General features: G+C 35.0%; 3 protein-coding genes across 3 annotated transcripts in view; 1 reads left to right on the top strand and 2 right to left on the bottom strand.

Moving 5' to 3' along the window:
• The first annotated feature begins 755 nt into the window (after positions 1 to 755).
• On the top strand, positions 756 to 8,351 carry LOC109080664 (dehydrogenase/reductase SDR family member 12-like). The gene is made up of 10 exons (XM_042740231.1): positions 756 to 904; positions 2,766 to 2,899; positions 3,116 to 3,198; positions 3,485 to 3,580; positions 3,925 to 4,006; positions 4,103 to 4,164; positions 4,234 to 4,338; positions 5,064 to 5,154; positions 5,467 to 5,604; positions 8,029 to 8,351. Exons 1-10 carry the CDS (start codon positions 849 to 851, stop codon positions 8,142 to 8,144), a joined length of 963 nt encoding a protein of 320 aa, XP_042596165.1. The 5' UTR covers positions 756 to 848; the 3' UTR covers positions 8,145 to 8,351.
• A 3,455-nt stretch (positions 8,352 to 11,806) lies between these two features.
• LOC109053852 (WD repeat and FYVE domain-containing protein 1-like) overlaps positions 11,807 to 17,620 on the bottom strand; it is a 12,123-nt gene continuing 6,309 nt past the window's right edge. The window contains exons 6-12 of the mRNA XM_042740227.1: positions 17,336 to 17,448; positions 16,207 to 16,333; positions 15,097 to 15,202; positions 14,711 to 14,812; positions 13,896 to 14,026; positions 13,698 to 13,806; positions 11,807 to 12,622 (exon numbers count right to left, since the gene is read on the bottom strand). Coding sequence (XP_042596161.1) covers positions 12,563 to 12,622; positions 13,698 to 13,806; positions 13,896 to 14,026; positions 14,711 to 14,812; positions 15,097 to 15,202; positions 16,207 to 16,333; positions 17,336 to 17,448 — 748 coding nt within the window. The 3' untranslated portion in view covers positions 11,807 to 12,562. The remainder of the gene's footprint in view (positions 12,623 to 13,697; positions 13,807 to 13,895; positions 14,027 to 14,710; positions 14,813 to 15,096; positions 15,203 to 16,206; positions 16,334 to 17,335; positions 17,449 to 17,620) is intronic.
• Positions 15,010 to 17,620, bottom strand: part of LOC109053853 (glia-derived nexin-like) — a 24,859-nt gene continuing 22,248 nt past the window's right edge. Inside the window, exon 10 of the mRNA XM_042740228.1 lies at positions 15,010 to 15,028. The gene's annotated coding sequence lies outside the window, so the exon portion shown is untranslated. The remainder of the gene's footprint in view (positions 15,029 to 17,620) is intronic.

Here is a 17,620-nt window from a genome sequence, read left to right as displayed (position 1 = left end):
CATAATCAACATATTAAACACTAAAAATGTTTTATATAGGAATTTGTTTTATTACCCACATGTTAAATGCATCCTGTGATTTTTATTCTGCCGTTTAATAATTTATTATACTAACATTTGAACAAGCATAAAATGCCATGTGCGTTTTACGTATAACTAGTGATTTATCAAACGTCAGATCTCCTCATTTTGAACAACTTTGTCTCAAGAACCAGCTGTTAATCAAATCGCTTTAAATTATTTGAGATTATTAAACAACCAATTTAAGCAAACTACCCGGACCCGAACTACATGCAAAATTTGATGGAGATCGGGCAATAGGTGGGGCTATATAACCGTTGTTATTAAATAATAAAGCCTATATTTTGATGGTAAATTAGCTTAAATTGTCTTTTTTTATGTAGACTGTAACAGTCTAGTAGTTTAATAACGCGCAAGATTTAAACGCATGCGCAAAAGCCTGAAAATACGCCATACTGAATCTGATTACGCAAAAGGCCATAATATGTAATTACTATTAATAATAGGCCTATAGCATACATTGTTGTACTATTATTATTATTATTTATATTGCATACTGCATTAAATAGGCTAGACGATCGTATATATTCTTAACTATTATCAAACTGTCAGCTAAAGCAGACACACAAACTAACTGCTTTGAAACATCAGAGGTCTGGCAGTCTGGGGCGTGTTTTGTCTATTATTACCGGCAGAGGGCAGACAGTGTTGGCCATCGGTGAGTGGCGTGGATCTACGCGCACTCATGTGACCCCGGTGCCGGTTAAAAGCACCTGCGAGCATCCGCGAGCACAGCGGGCGACCTGAGCGACAGCGCGGGTGTGAGGATGTCTCTGTACCGGAACTCAGCATGGTTCCTCAAAGGACTCACCGAATTCACCAAGTAAGAGCTGCACTGCTTCAGAAATATCACAACACCTTATTACAGCATTAACAAACATAATGCCTTAATAATGCACATTCAAATATAGAATAATATAATATATGTTGCATAAAGGATCATGTTACAGCCTATTTAACGTAATATTAAACATAAATAATTATAATGTTAAATATTGCATGGGTCAGATTTCAGTTATTCTACTACATCTGTTTCTCTCTTATTTTATACATTTTTAAAGCATATTTTTGTACATTTAAAGTATTAATCATACATTTATTAGTCCTCATTTATAAGAGTTTGATTAAAGATTATGTGTGATGGGGGCTGAAAAACAAGTAACAAATGGTTCTGACCTTAAATTTTAATTTATCAAAATATTCAAAATGTCCAGCATTTCTCTGCAGGCCTACTTGGATTTTTAATCCCATGTAGAAATATTAAAATGCAGTAACTAACCCTGATATGATTAAAGAATTATTAAATTATTATATATGTATATATATATATATATATATATATATATATATATATATATATATATATATATATATATATATATTTTTTTTTTTTTTTTTTTACTTAAAAACAGGAGCATAATCATTAGTTTTTCTTCAAAAATATGCATTACAAAAGTGTTGCGCATCATAAACACAATGAAAACAAATTATGGTAAGGGTCAAAGGTTTAGTTAACAAATAAAAAAAATTTAAAATACATTCTTATAAATTCTTGGGAGTCAGAAAAACACTCAAATCGTCTGTTTTCCAAGAAATTTAATTTCATATACATTCTTATAAATTCTTGGAAGTCAGAAAAACACTCAAATCGTCTGTTGTTTATCTGCATCTGTTTTTTCCTACTAATACACTGTCACCCGGCTCGACCTCTCACGTCCCATCATACAACACACATCACCCTTAACAGTGCATGCATTTACCGAGAAAAGCTGGATTCCCCCGGCACCTCCTCGCATCCCTCCGCCTGGCCTGGCACGCGTGGACAAAGCCAGTCTTTGAGATCGGGTCAAGGGCACGAGCGCCGCCGATACCAGGAGCGGTGCTATCAGAGGACGCACTGACAGTCGGCTCTCATTAGCTAAGCGATGACGCAAAGTGGCACATTAGGACAGGGCATCTTGAGTGGTTTTGCTTCAGGACGTTAAGTGGCGAACAAATACAGAACCTTGTATCATACAAAAATCAACACTGAAACACATTCCCAGCTAACAGGAAATGCTCTCAGAAATTCAGAAAATCATTAATCGAACCTTTCTTAAAATGACGTCACTTATTACGTTTGAATATTCTCAGAACATCTGGAAACATTTCCATGTTTTCTTTATTAATGTTCTCAAAGTATTAGCACAAAAACATTAACTGAACATCTTTTATGGACCGGTTTTTAAAAAAAAATAAAAAAATAAAACTTTTTAGTTGAATGCACATCTAACTTTTTTTTTAAGTGTTGCTACTTGGTTCAGAGAACATTCAGAAGTAGCATTCAAGTAATATTTGTAAAATGACCAAATGGAATGTTTCTTTAATGTTCACATTGCTAAGAAATAAAAAAAAAAACCTTTTTTAAAACATTTAAAGTTGATGTTTTGAATGTTTAGAGAACATTCAGAAATAATATTTTCATAAATTAATTGGAATATTAGCAAAAAGTTTTTTAGAACATATTTTTGTTAGCTGGGTTCTTCCATTGCCACATCCTTCATCTTAAAATAGTTTGATGTCAGAGTTCAAAGCATGCAAAAAGTGAACTCATTAGTTAACTGAACTATCTAGCAGTTTTTTGAGAAGTGTGTGCAAAGGTAACCCTGTGACATCTCGAGACTAATTAAATGTGTGTGTCTCAGGGGGGCATATCTGTCAGAGTCTAAAAACTTTGTTGAGAAGGACCTGGAGACGTCAGTGGCAGGCCGATCCTTCATGATCACTGGAGCTAACAGCGGGATCGGGAAAGCCACTGCCATGGCCATCGCCAAGAAAGGTGCGCGTTGATGAAATCAGCAGTGGTTGGTGATGATGATGCTAGACCGTTGTTTACTTGTGCTCTGCATTTATCTAAATGTATGCATTTTATCTAATTTTATTTGTCTGCATCTATGCATTTATCTAAAGCAATGACATTCCAACATTTCTACGCTTTCTGAAGTCTCCAAACACTTTTGGGTCACAGTGTAACCTCTGTTGTCCCTCTTCTTCGCTGGTACCATCCACATGGTCTGCAGGAACAAGGACAAAGCAGAAGAAGCCAGAGCAGAGATCGTCAAGGAGTCTGGAAACAAAGTATGAGTTAATATTGGAGTGACTGGGATTGTTGGCCTGCAGTTTAGTAGTTAAAGGAGCTGCTGGTGGTAACAAAGATGTCTTCCACCACTGAACCTGCAGTAAAAATGAGAAAACAGCTGCTTAATGAAGAATAATGTAGTAGTTTGCAAGTTTCCATTTGTGCAAAACTCCACTGAATCATTGAAATGACCCGTTTATTTATACACGCTGTCTGGAAACATCTGTTTCTAATGCAAGATGGTCTAGTAAAATACATGACCTTTGGCCTCTGTGTCTGGTGCAGGAGATCTATGTGCATATTTTGGATCTTACTGAGACCAAGAAGGTGTGGGAGTTTGCAGAGTCTTTTAAGAAAAAGTACAAAACTCTCAACGTCCTGGTAAGGCTTTATTGTGTATACACTGTTGTTCAAATGTTTGGGGTCAGAAAGATATATTATATTAGAAAGATATATTATATTATATTTCATTCGAAATTGATTCAGCAAGAACATAATATTGCTCAAAGATGACAGTAAATACATTTGTATTGTTATAAAAGATTTATTTCTATTTTTATTTCCTTGGTGAGCATGAGATAATTATTATTATTTTTTTTTAAAAACATGAATAATCTTACTGACCCCAGACGTGAATGTTAGTGTAACTTTAATACTTTTGAATGGCATTAGCAGCCAGCTGAAGGAATGATCATTTGGTTGTTTGATTGGATTGACTGTGACAGATCAATAACGCCGGCTGTATGATGACTAAGAGGGAGGAGAATGATGAGGGTTTGGAGAAAAGCTTTGCTAGCAACTCTCTGGGTAAGCAAGCAAACAAACAAACAAACAAAACCAGCTCCTCAGGGCTAGATGCCTTAGCAGACTGTTTTGACCTGATGTCTCTGTTGTGTTCCTCAGCCGTGTACATCCTCATCAAGAGCCTCATTCCTCTGCTGGAGAAGAGTCCTGAGCCCAGAGTGGTGAGTAAACCAGAGACTGAGAGCGACAGACGGAGGTCAGATGGTCACCATCTCTCTCCTCTCTTTCAGATCACAGTATCATCCGGTGGGATGCTGGTGCAGAAACTGCGGACAGGAAACCTGCAGTCTCAGAGGGGCAGATATGACGGCACTATGGTGTACGCACAGAACAAGGTATATATACACACACATAGAGAGCTTGTGTCCACCTACTGTACAGAAAAACTATTTATGATGCCATATGCTAGTTTAATCATTTATGTTATGGAGTTCATTGTTAGATTACAGTTCAGTGAATTGTAACTACAGTTTGAACATTTTTAGGATGATCCAGCCTTACGATCAAAGTCTCTTCAAGGCTGCATTTATTTGGTTACAATTTCAGTAAAAACTGAAAAATTGTGAAATATATTTCTGAACTAAAATAGCTGTTCTATATGTGAATATATGTTAAAATATCATTTATTTCTGTGATGCGCAGCTGAATTTTCACCATCATTACTCCAGTCTTCAGTGTTACATGATCTTCAGAAATCATTCTAATATGATTTGCTGCTCAAGAAACATTTCTGATTATTATCAATGTTGAAAACAGTTGTGCTGCTTCATATTTTTATGGAAACAGTGATACATTTTTGTCAAGATTCCTTAATGAAAAGAACAGAATTTAATTGAATTAGAAATGTCTTTACTGTCACTTTTGAAAAAATTAATGTATCCTTGCTGAATAAAAGTACTAATTTCTGTCCCCAAAAAATCCTACTGATCCCAAACTTTTGAACAGTAGTGTAAAATATACAGGACTTTACTGTTTGACTGACTTCAGTTGCTGTATATAACGTTAGTGATTCTTGTGCTTTTAGAAATAACTTGTATGTACTTCTTTCTTTGTGTTTCAGAGGCAGCAGGTGGTGATGACGGAGCAGTTTGCTAAAGCTCACCCCAACATCCACTTCTCTGTGATGCACCCCGGATGGGTCGACACGCCGAGTAACTGCAAATGCACAGTTTTTATAACATAAATTTAAACCGAGCATAGATGCATTTTCAAAAAGCTACATGGTAAACTGTAAAAACAAAGAAATACATCACCTAAAACATGCAGTTTCCGTCAGACATATTTACCTACAAGTTTGACACTGGAAATGTTATTTGACAAATCAACAATGTTACATATACATTGAAAGCATTGGATAAAAGTGTCTGTTAAATGCATAAATGCAAATATTTCATTAACATTTATTCAGACTGATTTGCATGTGTCTGATCTTGATGGATTGATTCTTGAATCTCATTTTTTAGCCATTGCGAATGCAATGCCTGATTTCCACAGCTCTATGAAGGAGCGTTTGCGGACACCCGAGCAAGGGGCCGATACGGTCGTGTGGCTCGCTGTGTCCGAGGCGGCTGTCAAGAATCCCAGTGGGCGGTTTTTTCAGGGTGAGCAAACACACACCCACACAAGCGCACACACACTGGCTGTGCTCCAAAACCTAGTGAGCCGCCTTGCTGTCCACATAGGCGGCAAATGAAATCTCATCAGTGACAGAAAGCAACTGCATGTACCACAAAAATGTTGAAGCACATGGGAGCCACAACAGAGCTGCATTAACATGTTGCTAAAGTACTACTCTAATTTGCATAAAAGTACATGATGCACAAATATTGCATTTTTAATATTAGATTAAGCAACATTTGAATATTTGTTTTAGGTATTAAATTGTTCACTTTTTTGTTAAATATTAAGGCAGCATTGCACCTTTCTTAAAGACAGCAATCTCAGAATGCATTGCAATAATTTGGGTGAAACAATTAATCCAAGATTGCTTGGAAAGATTCTGATATAAATATACTTTTAGTACTGAAAATTATGAATGAAACATCTGTGTAATTAGAAATTATTATTTTACACAATATTTGTGCATGTTATGTATCTTAAAGTATGCTATGGAAGCTTATTTTCGCTATGGAAGAAAAATATAAATGTAATTGCGACCTATCTAAATTCAGACTGTTTTTCTTCTTGGAATTGCAATTTCTAAACTGATATTCTGAATTTACATCTTGCAGTTTTACCTTTTTTCTCAGTAAATCCTACCCCCCCCCAAAAAAAAAATTCAGACTCCTGACCCAACCCCTTGAGCTGAAAATTCAGAATTGTGTAATTTTGAATTCTGAGAAAAAAGCCAGAATTGTGAGACAGAAAATTTGAATTCCAAAAAAAAATAAAAAATATCAGAAAAAGTCTGATTAAAAAGTCAGAATTACAAAATGTCCACATAATTCTGAGGCAAAAAAAGTAAGAACTGAGAGATGTAAAAACAGAATTCTTAAAAAATATGTAAACTCAGACTTCTAAAAAAAAAAAAAAAAAGTCAGATTTGCAAAATGTAAACTTGCAATTATGAAAATATAACTTGCAAATGCAAGATAATAACATGTAAAGTCTGAATTGTGAGATATAAATTTGCAATTACCTTTTTAAAATATTTTTCGTTTATGACAGAAATAAGCGTCCATAGTTTCTGAATTAGCATAGCAACATGCAAAAGTCTAAATGAATCAATTGTGAGTTGGTGTTCCTGTACCATGGGTGAAAGATGCTGATGAAAAGCATGAGCAGTAGAGAGAAGATGAGGAGAATACAATGAGTGATGAAAGAGAGGAACGGAGCATAGCAAGAGGAGGATGAAAGGAGAAGGAAAGAGCGAGAAAGATCGAGAAAGGGAGCTTCTGTACCAGACACGGCTGGAGTGAACTCACAGCGACCTTATGACCTTCTAGGGCCAGGAAAAACAAACAGACCAAACAGTCACTACTCTGACTTTAAGGCTAGACTACTGGTGAATAAGATATTACCATACTTTTACCAAGCTGATGGATCACAGTTCATGTTTTCTTAAATTAAAATATGCTAATGAGAAATCAGATAATTAAATATGCACTAATTTGCATATATTTCAAGAATAGAAATATGAACATCGAATAAAGCAAGTTTTTTTTTTTTTTTTTTTGCTTTTTACAGAGGATTTTGAATTTATCTTAAGCTCTCATTAATTTAGAAAATACTGTTAACAGCAGTAAAATAAAAATCATATTTTAGGCATAAATTGTTATCAGGTGAATTATATGATTTATATGAACAAAACCCTCTGTAAAAACCTTCAGTATATATATTTTGGCGTATGCAAATACTATCGAAGTAAATAATTTTTTTTTTTAGGAAATAGCCTTTAAAGATATGCATTGTAGGTGAGCTCTACAGATGCAAATTAATAAAATACACTTAAATTAGTTTTTTTTTATGTTTCTCCCCTACTAGTCTAAGAGAAAACTCATTCAAGGCAAAATCTCAAAATTAACCAATTCCTGTAGAAAAAAGAAAAGAAAAAAGAACAGTGGTGTCTTGCCTTAAGCTCTCTTTCTTCTCAAATTAATATCAAAATAATAATAATCTATATATATTTTACATAAATATCTCATGCACATATGTAGCCATGTTTTCAGAACTGGTAGACCAAAACTAAACTACTAACTTAAAAATAAATTGTTGCAAAACCCCTATTTGTGCACCAGTACAGTTCTGATTTCTGATACCTAGACATGAAAAGTTACTTGGCCAGTGCAAACACTCACTGTTGTGATCTTGATTGTCATTTCCATGGTAACAGTGACCTCTCTGATTGGTGGTCTTGCTGGGGGATGATGGGTAGTGCAGTGGAAATCAGACACATGGCTTCTACAGAGGCATATTTCATCAATTAACAACCTGCTCTCTATTGATTCTTCAGGCAATAGGAATCATTACTCCAGATGATTTCATGTGTTAAACATCCTGTTGTCTTTGTGTTTTACATGCATTAGATCGGCAGATGGTGTCGGCTCATCTTCCCTTGGCCTGGACGCACAGTTCACAGCTAGAAGATCAGAAATTCATGAGCGTCATGGAGGATCTGGCCAAAAGCTTCCAGCCTCACTAAAGAAAGGGCATCACAAATAGATGGAGAACACTAACTAATACACAAGATATTTGAACAGTTTAGACACATTAGTCTCACCCATAAAGCCGTGTGAATGTGCTCACTCACAGTGTCTCACAACAGACTTTTAGCTGTAGATTAATCTGAAAGGTGTGAATGACTGTTATGCTCAATAAATGCTTAAATATGTTTAAGTCTTTTACCTCAGTGACTACTTCCTGCTTCTTCCTTGTACATTTCAGTTCTCTCCTGTCATTGGTCAAATCAAACGCAGGAAACGCTCTTTTCCAACAGTTCGTTCTGACACCATGTGATCAATCTCAGCCAATCACAGTGCGTCCTCACTCTCACTGTGCCGGTGACTCCAGCGAATCAGGTCAATCAGGTGGGAACCCGTTCTGACCGGAGTCACCCCAGCTGTCAATCACTCACTCACAGCCAATCACCTGGTGCAGCACAGGAATCTGAGTGAAAAGGACACTTCCTGTTCTTGGAGGCCTGTGATTGGACGTTTCTTTGATTTGATAGGGTCACCTGATGTTCCAGAAAATGAGGAAGTGATATGGAGTTTTTTTTTTTTTAATCTGTATTTGTTCTGATAGTAACATTTGATAACATTTCTACAAATATAGACTGGGTTATTAATTATTAATTATGACTGTACTTCGTCACTTTAATAAATGTCTTTGAAGGTGTGTTGGTGTACATCAGGGTTATTATATTTAACAAAAATCTTACTTGAAAAAATAGTGACTTGAAAATATAATAAACATTAACTGAAATAAAATAAAAAAAGTATTTTAAAAAGCATATTCCATGTTTCCAAGAAATCATTTCTAATTTTCACTTAATTTTAAGTGAAAATTAAATAAAAACTACAGACATATAGAAAAAAAGGCAAAATCACAGAAATAAATTATTAAAACTTTAAAGCAAAATAAATAAATAAATACAATTTCTAAATTGTAATAAAACTATAATAATAGCTCAAACATCCTAAAATAGCACTGGTGTGTGTGTGGCGCAAAAACACACACACACACACACACACACACACACACACACACACACACACACACACACACACACAATATATACATATATTAAGATTTGCATTGTTATATTTTTATGGCAATTACTAAAACTTTTAATTCTTACTGTAAAACTATATTGTGTGCTTTTGCATTCATTTGCAAAACTTATACTCCCCCAAGAAATTTTGTATTCACTCACAAAAACTCACATTTTACCTCCCATCTCATAATATTTACCAGTTTTCCATCATCAGTTTTGCGAGCTCATGCAATACTTATATGTGAGCGAATGCAAAAGCACTGCAATATAATGTTTTCTTCCAATTTTCCATCACCATTTCCCTTAGAATTCACCATAAGTGTAAAAAAAAATAAAATAAAGAAAAAACAACTTCAGCATGCAATTTAAATGACCAGAAGAACTATATCTCTCACATGAGATACAGCTTAGATCTTTATTGTAATATTTCGTTCAATCTGACTGAAACTACAGTCATCAGTTTTCATATTAGCGGCAGAAGAGTTTTATATGAAAAATACAGATGTCTGAACTCAACTTTGTATACATAGAGAGAATAATAATTCATTACTGAGCTACTGAAGTAAAGTAAGTTTTAGAAAAAAAGCACATAGAAAAACAAGTCATTTAGAGTTATTTACAGTTTTAGGGTTTGATCATTAGAAGCGTGTTGAACCTTACAATTTTTTAAAGCCTGAAGATAAAGAGAACAGTTTGTGTGATTTTACATGGAGGTTAAACTGAACCTCGATATCGGCCTCCCTGAAGTGTCAGTTTCAGTAAAACAGATGTTAAGACACATAAGAGCAATAACTCGCAACAAAATTGGGATGAATCTCACAATATTCTTGTCAAATTTCGCGAGATTCACCCTTGACTCGCAGCACGTTTTTAAGGTAAATGAAGGAAAAAGAACGAACAAAAACAGAGAAAACAGAACTCCCTCAGTTCCCTGATGAGAAATTACAATTGTAGTCAGTATCTTTCCAGTTAAATGACACAAAAATGATGTCACACAACAACGACATCATAGAAAACCTACTTTCTGTGACATCACTGCATTCAACAGCTCTTCTTACATTCATGCCCGGTTTGATTTTTTACATTAAATGAGGAAAATCAGCTGCAAAATCTCATGAATGGGAAGTAAATTATTTACAAAGCTCAGAATGGGACGTATATGGAAACGAGCAAGCGTTTAACACAGACACAAACCAGCCTTTTAATGCAAACACTTGCACAGATGTCAGATCATGAACACACACAGTCTGTGCAACTCAGTGCAAGGAACAGAGAACTCTGAAAGACAATGAACGAGGGAGAACGACTGAGAGAAAGTCCTGAAAGATGAAAAGAAAGAACTGAAGTAAAACAAACAGCGCTGGTCAGTTATAATGTTTGTAAACAGGTTAGAATTCTCTCTTCTCATTGGCCAAAGTGACATTAGTGCGTCAATTTCAATTTGCATATACCGACCTAGTCAGTTTAGGTGCTATATTGAATGAAATAAGGCTGTGAGGGACAGACTTACGCACTGTATAAAACTCTTAGATCGTAATTTTCACAACTTTCAAAAACTGGCTTATGGAGTTTTTTCTTCAGAAAGTTTTGTTCTCGGAAAGACCTTTCTTCCACTGGACAACCACGGCTTTATTTTCATTTCTCAAAAATGAAAATTAGATACGGCACTACCCAGACTAATGTCTATTTGTCAGGTTTGACATCATCAAAACATATTGCAAACTGGCACGTTAAGATTATGCTAATGAGAAGAAACTATTTGTTGGAATATAGCACAATTAATATCACACACAGGTCTTAAAGACTATTTTTATTCTTCATTTTTTGTCAATTCTGGTTTGTAGAAGCTATTATATGGATTCAGAAGAGTTGATATATAGTACACAAGCTGTATGGACTAATTTTAGGACGCTCTGTTGGAGCCTCAGTCCTCATTCACTTCCAGTGTATGGAAAGAGCAGCATCTACATTCTGGTAAACATCTAATTTTCTGTTCCACAGAAGTAAGCAAGTGATCTGAGTTTTGGAAAGATATGAGTAAATGTTGTAAATGCTGACAATTGTTGGGATAAATATCACTCTAATATGAAAGTTTGTTTCAACCATGGGATAAAAAAAGGTAATTGCAACTTTTTATCTCACAAATTCTGACTTTTTTTTTTTTTTTTTTGCACAATTCTGAGTTTAATTCTCACAACTCTGACTTTTTTCTTGCAATTCTTCTTATATTTATACACACACACACACATATATATACACACACACACATAATTGTGAGATTAAAAAGTCGCAATTAACATTTGTATTCAGTGGGGGGGAAACAGAATTATGAGATGTAAATTTAGAATTCAGAAAAAAAGCTAGAATTAATGCAAACTCAGAATTTTTTGACTTTTTTTTTTTTTTTAAACAATTACATGTTTAAACCTTGGAATTTGCATGAAAAAAAATTCAGAACTGTGAGATAAAATGTTACAATTACCATTTTTTATGTTGGGTCAATAATTAAAAAAAATAATACACAGACAAACAAAAGAAAAAAAAAAGAAACAATAGATAAAAAAAAAGCAACAACTTCTTTTTTTAAAATCTCATGGCAGAAACAAGCCTCCATACTATAATTTGTCCTTAAATCACAGAGAACCGATAATTAGTGCTATAAATAGTGTTTTACAATTGAACACTACGGTATTAACTATGCTCCATGGATTTTATGCTACACTTAATGTCCCTCACCTATCTGACCTGAACCTGTCCGTCTCTTAGTTTGAACTCTATCTTCACTTCACTGTTGGGCTTCCAGTCACATTTTAGAGTTTGTACGGGAATGTTCCATCGTTACTATGGAACACTAATTTCCATGGTAACATGAGTGCTGGTTACTATGACCAGTAGTAGCATTCAAATTCTAAAAAGTAAAATGGATAAACAAGAAAGATGGCTGAAGAAGAAACAGGATGTGATGAAGGAATACTTCCTGTGTTCGAGTGGTACTTCTGGATAGAGGAAATACAAAATGCCAGAAACCTTCAGTCTGTGACAAAGCGCCACATACACACACAAACACACACACACACACAGAAAGAGCACAAATATTGTGTTTTCAGAAGTACCTTGAGTTCATGTTTACTCAAATCCAGGTCATCATACCTCATACGAGACTTGAACGACTGATTCATAAAATCAAGGAGCATCCCAACCACACACATATTCACAGACACCGTGCTGAAGTGTCCGTTTTGCACAGACTCCACAGCTGAAGGACGAGAGAGTTAAGACAGGTAGGTGAGCGTTTCCATGATCTCTGTTGGCGGAGTGTGGGCGGTGCCTTCAGAAACAGCCAATCAGCGAGGAGAGAATCCCGCCGCTACACTGCTGCCCACCACCTGCGTCATGTCCCAGATCTGCACACAGACCAATCAGACCATCAGCAGGGAGAAGACTTCATTCATCACAATCAGAACAGGTGAAATCATGAATAAATTAATTCATTTTGAGTTGCATATGTTTCATGCTAAAGGTAATATGAACAGCTTACAGAATATGGCAGTATCCCTTTATGACACACTAGAAGTATTATTCATACTCGATTATAGTATTTAATACGATTTTGAATAAATTTAGTAATTTTATTATGTGCTTTTGTCATTTTTATTATTACATATTTATTATTATTTTTTTAAATACTTCTAAACAGCTTTATTCAGTTTCATTTCAGTTTTAGTACTTCAGCTTGAACTTATTTCAGTTGGCTGCCATGGCAACGTTTCTAATTTTAATTTCTTTTTCTGTCTAATATTAATATTTCACAATAATGTCTTACAAGTAGTGTTATTTTAGTACTATTCATATATTATAGTATTTATTAATATTTTGAATTAGATTTTTTTTAATTTTCAGTTTACAATTACATTTTAGTCTAACTGTGCTGTGCTTTTGTCATTTTTTAAATACGTCCATATATATCCTTAAATTAATCAATATCTCAATTTTACTTTAAGCAATTTCAGTAAAGTTAAACTGAGATTTTTTTCAGTTAGTTGCTATGGCAAAATTTTTAATTTGAGTTGAATTTTATGAAAATGAATGCACATTTTTACTGAAAACGATAATGTTTTTTTTTTATTATAATCACATTAGAAATAAAAAGCTTGTTTTATTTATTATTATTTTTATTTTTATTTTTTTTAATGGAATTGTGTCACAAATTTGTTTAATTAATCAAGTCGGGGAGGAGAGATGTCAAAAATCATGGCTGATATTATTTCTGTTTCATTGTACAAAATGTAGGATATGATGTTCCATGCAGTGTGATCTGTTCATATACTAAACAGTGTGAAAAACGTAGTAAGTAATCTAAATAATCCATGCATATAACACTGCACATACTGTGTCAGTACAGACACTCCATACCTCAGAAATAACCCAAACTGTATGATGATATGCTATTTATAGTCACTTAATATAAGATATCAAGACCTTAACAACTCGATCACTCCCACAGGTGACCATCAGTCCTCGGCTCGGGTCCATGTCCATGTGACCGATGTTGTGTTTCCCTTCATGAAACGTAGCCAGAGGAGTCCGACTGCAACGCGCAAATGCAAATAGACAAGAATAAGAAAAACCATCTGATGTATCAACACAGAACCAAACAGAAGAGGCAAAAGAACTCACTCTTCCTCTTTGATTGTGTCGTAGCAGTCGTCACACATGCGCACCTGGAACTCAAAGCCCATGATGGGGTACGTGGAGCGTTTAGAACTACACTTCCCACAGATCGCCTTGCCACACTTCCTGCAGTGATGCTGAGGACAGGAAATGACATGGGCAGTACATCATGAGGCACTGAGATGCTTCCTTAAAAGAATATTTCACCCAAAAACCTTTTGAATTTGTACTCATCCTAGATGTAAATGCATTTGTTTCTTTATCAGATCAGATGAGGAGAAATGCAGCATCACATCACTTGCTCAGCAATGGATGCTCTGCAGTGAATGGGTGCCGTCAGAATGAGAGTCCAAACAGCTGATAAAAACATAACAATAAAACACAAAACACCAGTCCATGCAAGAAACAAATCCACCGTGACAACATTTTTAACTGCAAACTTAAACTTAATTTAACACGAGTCCTCTATTCATAATAATGCTTTCTCCAGTGAAAAAGTAGAACGAATCTCTCATTCTGACGGCACCCATTCACTGCAAAAAACACACCTTTAGAGACAATGATGCAATGCTACATTTCTCGACACATGTTGAGGAAGAAACAAAACTAATCTACATCTTGGATGACTTGATGGTGAGTTCATTTTCAGCAAATTTTCATTTTTGGGTGGACTATTCCTTTAAGACAACTGAAAAGTGCAGATGTGTAACAGGCTAAAATAAGACCAAAATATTATCAAAATGTTTATGAAGACATGATGTCAGAGGGGGAGCAACCGATTCAGATCTTTATATTTTTAACTGTACTTTTGCACTCAGTACCTGTCGGAGCCCCAAGGTCTTCGAGTCCCACATCTGCTTTATATTCCAAAAAAAGGGCTGTTCGCATTTCTGACAGGAATCACTTTCCTGCCACTGCGGAGCCTGGAAGAAAGAGATACAGAGAGAGAGATAACGTACGCCTCCATGACATTTTGAGTCGCTTTCTGGTCACCATAGAGACGGATGTGACTTTGATGACTGACGCAGAGGTTGCCATGACGACGGCATGAAAGTTCGTCACTGCTTCATGATTAGACAATTTGGCCATGGACTCGTTCAATCATACACTTTAATATCGGAGTGTGTGTGTGTGAGAGACAACTTCCTCTTTGACCAGCAAGTCTATCTGAGCTTGTACTACATTAGTATTTAGAATTATTTAGCACCTCTTCTCGTGTTGTCTCCATGTTCCACACTGTTATTCCTCCATCGGCAGAGCAGGACACCAGCTGACGGGTCAACGGCAGATACCGCAGCGCCTGGACCTTCTCACTGAGACACAAACAGAGAGAGAATGACTGACTGTCCCAGACAACTGACACCCTATATACGCAAAAGTTTGGGGTCGAAAGATGTTTAATGTTTTTAAATGAAGTCTCTTATGCTCACTGATGCTGTATTTATTTGATCAAAAAATACAGTAAAAACAGAAAAATTGCTAAATATTATTACCGTTTTAAATAGTTGTTTTTTTATTTGAATATATTGTAAAATATAATTTATTTCTGTGAGGCACAGCTGAATTTTCAGCATCATCACTGCACTCTTCAGTGTCACATGATCTTCAGAAATCATTCTAACATGCTGCTAAAGAAACATTTCTGATTATTATCAATGTTGAAAACAGTTGTGCTGCTTCATATTTTTGTGGAAAATGACATGCATTTTATTTTTTAGAATTCTTTTATGAATAGAAGGTTCAAAAGAACAGCATTTATTTGAAATGGAAATCTTTTGTAACATTAGAAATATCTTTACTGTCATGTTTGATCAAATGAATGCATCTTGGCTGAATGAAAGTATTAATTATTAAATGACCCCAGACATTTACGTCACTCTGCAGTCTCTTTAATCTCAAATAATAGAATAATTCAAACTCAAATCAATCCTTCATGTTCAATTATTTACTTATTTGGTAAGCATCTATGAAATAAGAAGATAATTGTGCAGTTAAACAGTCATTATTGCAAAATGAACCCCATGAGGGTCTTGTATCAAAATCTCTTGCATCAAGTGATTTTATTTTGCGATAAGGACTGGTTGAGTGTGTGCTATCTCTTACATTGCATCGATTGTGTGGGCTGAGACATGTCAGAACCGGTATATTTTGGAACAACACACATGCTCAACAGCCAGTAATCAAACAATGTCATGAAAATCATTCACTTTTCTAAAGAAAAGAGTTGGAACTGAAAATAGACAAATAGTTCTCTGTCTTAGGTTTCTATTCCATTTACAGCCTGGTAGCACATGTGGCAGTGTGTGTGTGTTCTCACTGGTGTCCCTGCAGTAGTAATGTGCGTCCCTGTCTGCCACCAATGTCCCACATGATCACACTGTGATCAGACGCTCCGGAGAACAGCCACCTCTGAACCGGATCCCAGTATAACACACCAACACTACCTACAGACAGACAGAGACAGACGCAAAATCAGTTGCTTTTCTTTCATAAAACTATAAAGACCATCACAAAACACACTCAGATTTGTGACCCTGGACCACAAAACAAGTCTGAAGTCACTGGAGTATATTTGTAGCAATAGCCAAAAAAAAAAAAAACATTGCATGGGCCAAAATTACAGATTTTTCTTTTATGCCAAAAATCATTAGGATATTAAGTAAAGATCATGTTCCATGAAGATCTTTTGTAAATTTCCTACCGTAAATATATTAAAACTTCATTTTTGATTAGTAATATGCATTGCTAAGAACTTCATTTGAACAACTTTAAAGGTGATTTTCTCAGTATTTAGATTTTTTTGCATCCTCAGATTCCAGATTTTCAAATAGTTGTATCTCAGACAAATATTGTCCGATCCTAATAAACCATTCATCAATGGAAAGCTTATTTATTCAGCATGATGTATAAATCTCAATTTTGAAAAATTGACACTTAAGACTGGTTTTGTGCTCCAGGGTCATATAGATTCGTGTACATGTTGAATAAAAGCAAGCTCTAGTTTAGAGATAAAACAGTGGTCAAAAGTGAGCTAAATCTGACTATAAGGCATTAAGGTATTATAAACATTAACATTATGTATTTCTGTGAAGCTGCTATAAAACAACGTGTATAGTAAGAAGAGCCATAAAAATAAAATTAACCTGAGCTTTCGGGATGTCCTCAAAGTTATAAATCACTCAGAAATAAAGTAAACAATGTGTTAAAGTTACACGTACACACACATATATGTATATATACATAAATAGCTTTACAGAAATTCAACTTTAATACTATAAAATTTTATATTTATTTGTTATTTTTACTATTTTACAAAATAATAAAAAAAGATTATGTCAGTATATTAAAACAATTTCAGCATTCCAATGAGGCTTTATGTACAGTACATAGAGTAATGTGAATGGTACGATAGCACAGATAAATAGTAAATGTGTATGCGGTCTTACCTTCATGTCCCTTTAGTGTAGTAATGACCGAACATGTCTGTTCGTCCAGTTTCAGAAGAGTGATCTGACCTGAATGATCTCCCACAAAGGCATGCTGGGTATCCTTATCATATCTATGTGTAGTCAAGAAATAATAACAAAAACCTTAAGACAGTTTAGAACACTAAATTATTTGCCAGTCCAATAAAATGCATAATGAATCTGCTATTTAATCAGATTTCACAAGATTATTGGTATCAAATGTTTGAAAGACGTTTAAGAACTACAGTAGATATTCATGAGCTG

The sequence above is a fragment of the Cyprinus carpio genome, chromosome B15 (assembly GCF_018340385.1).
Source record: "Cyprinus carpio isolate SPL01 chromosome B15, ASM1834038v1, whole genome shotgun sequence".
NCBI classification, from domain to species: domain Eukaryota; kingdom Metazoa; phylum Chordata; class Actinopteri; order Cypriniformes; family Cyprinidae; genus Cyprinus; species Cyprinus carpio.
Note: the sequence above shows the minus strand (reverse complement) of the source record. Positions and strands in the feature narration are given on the sequence as shown.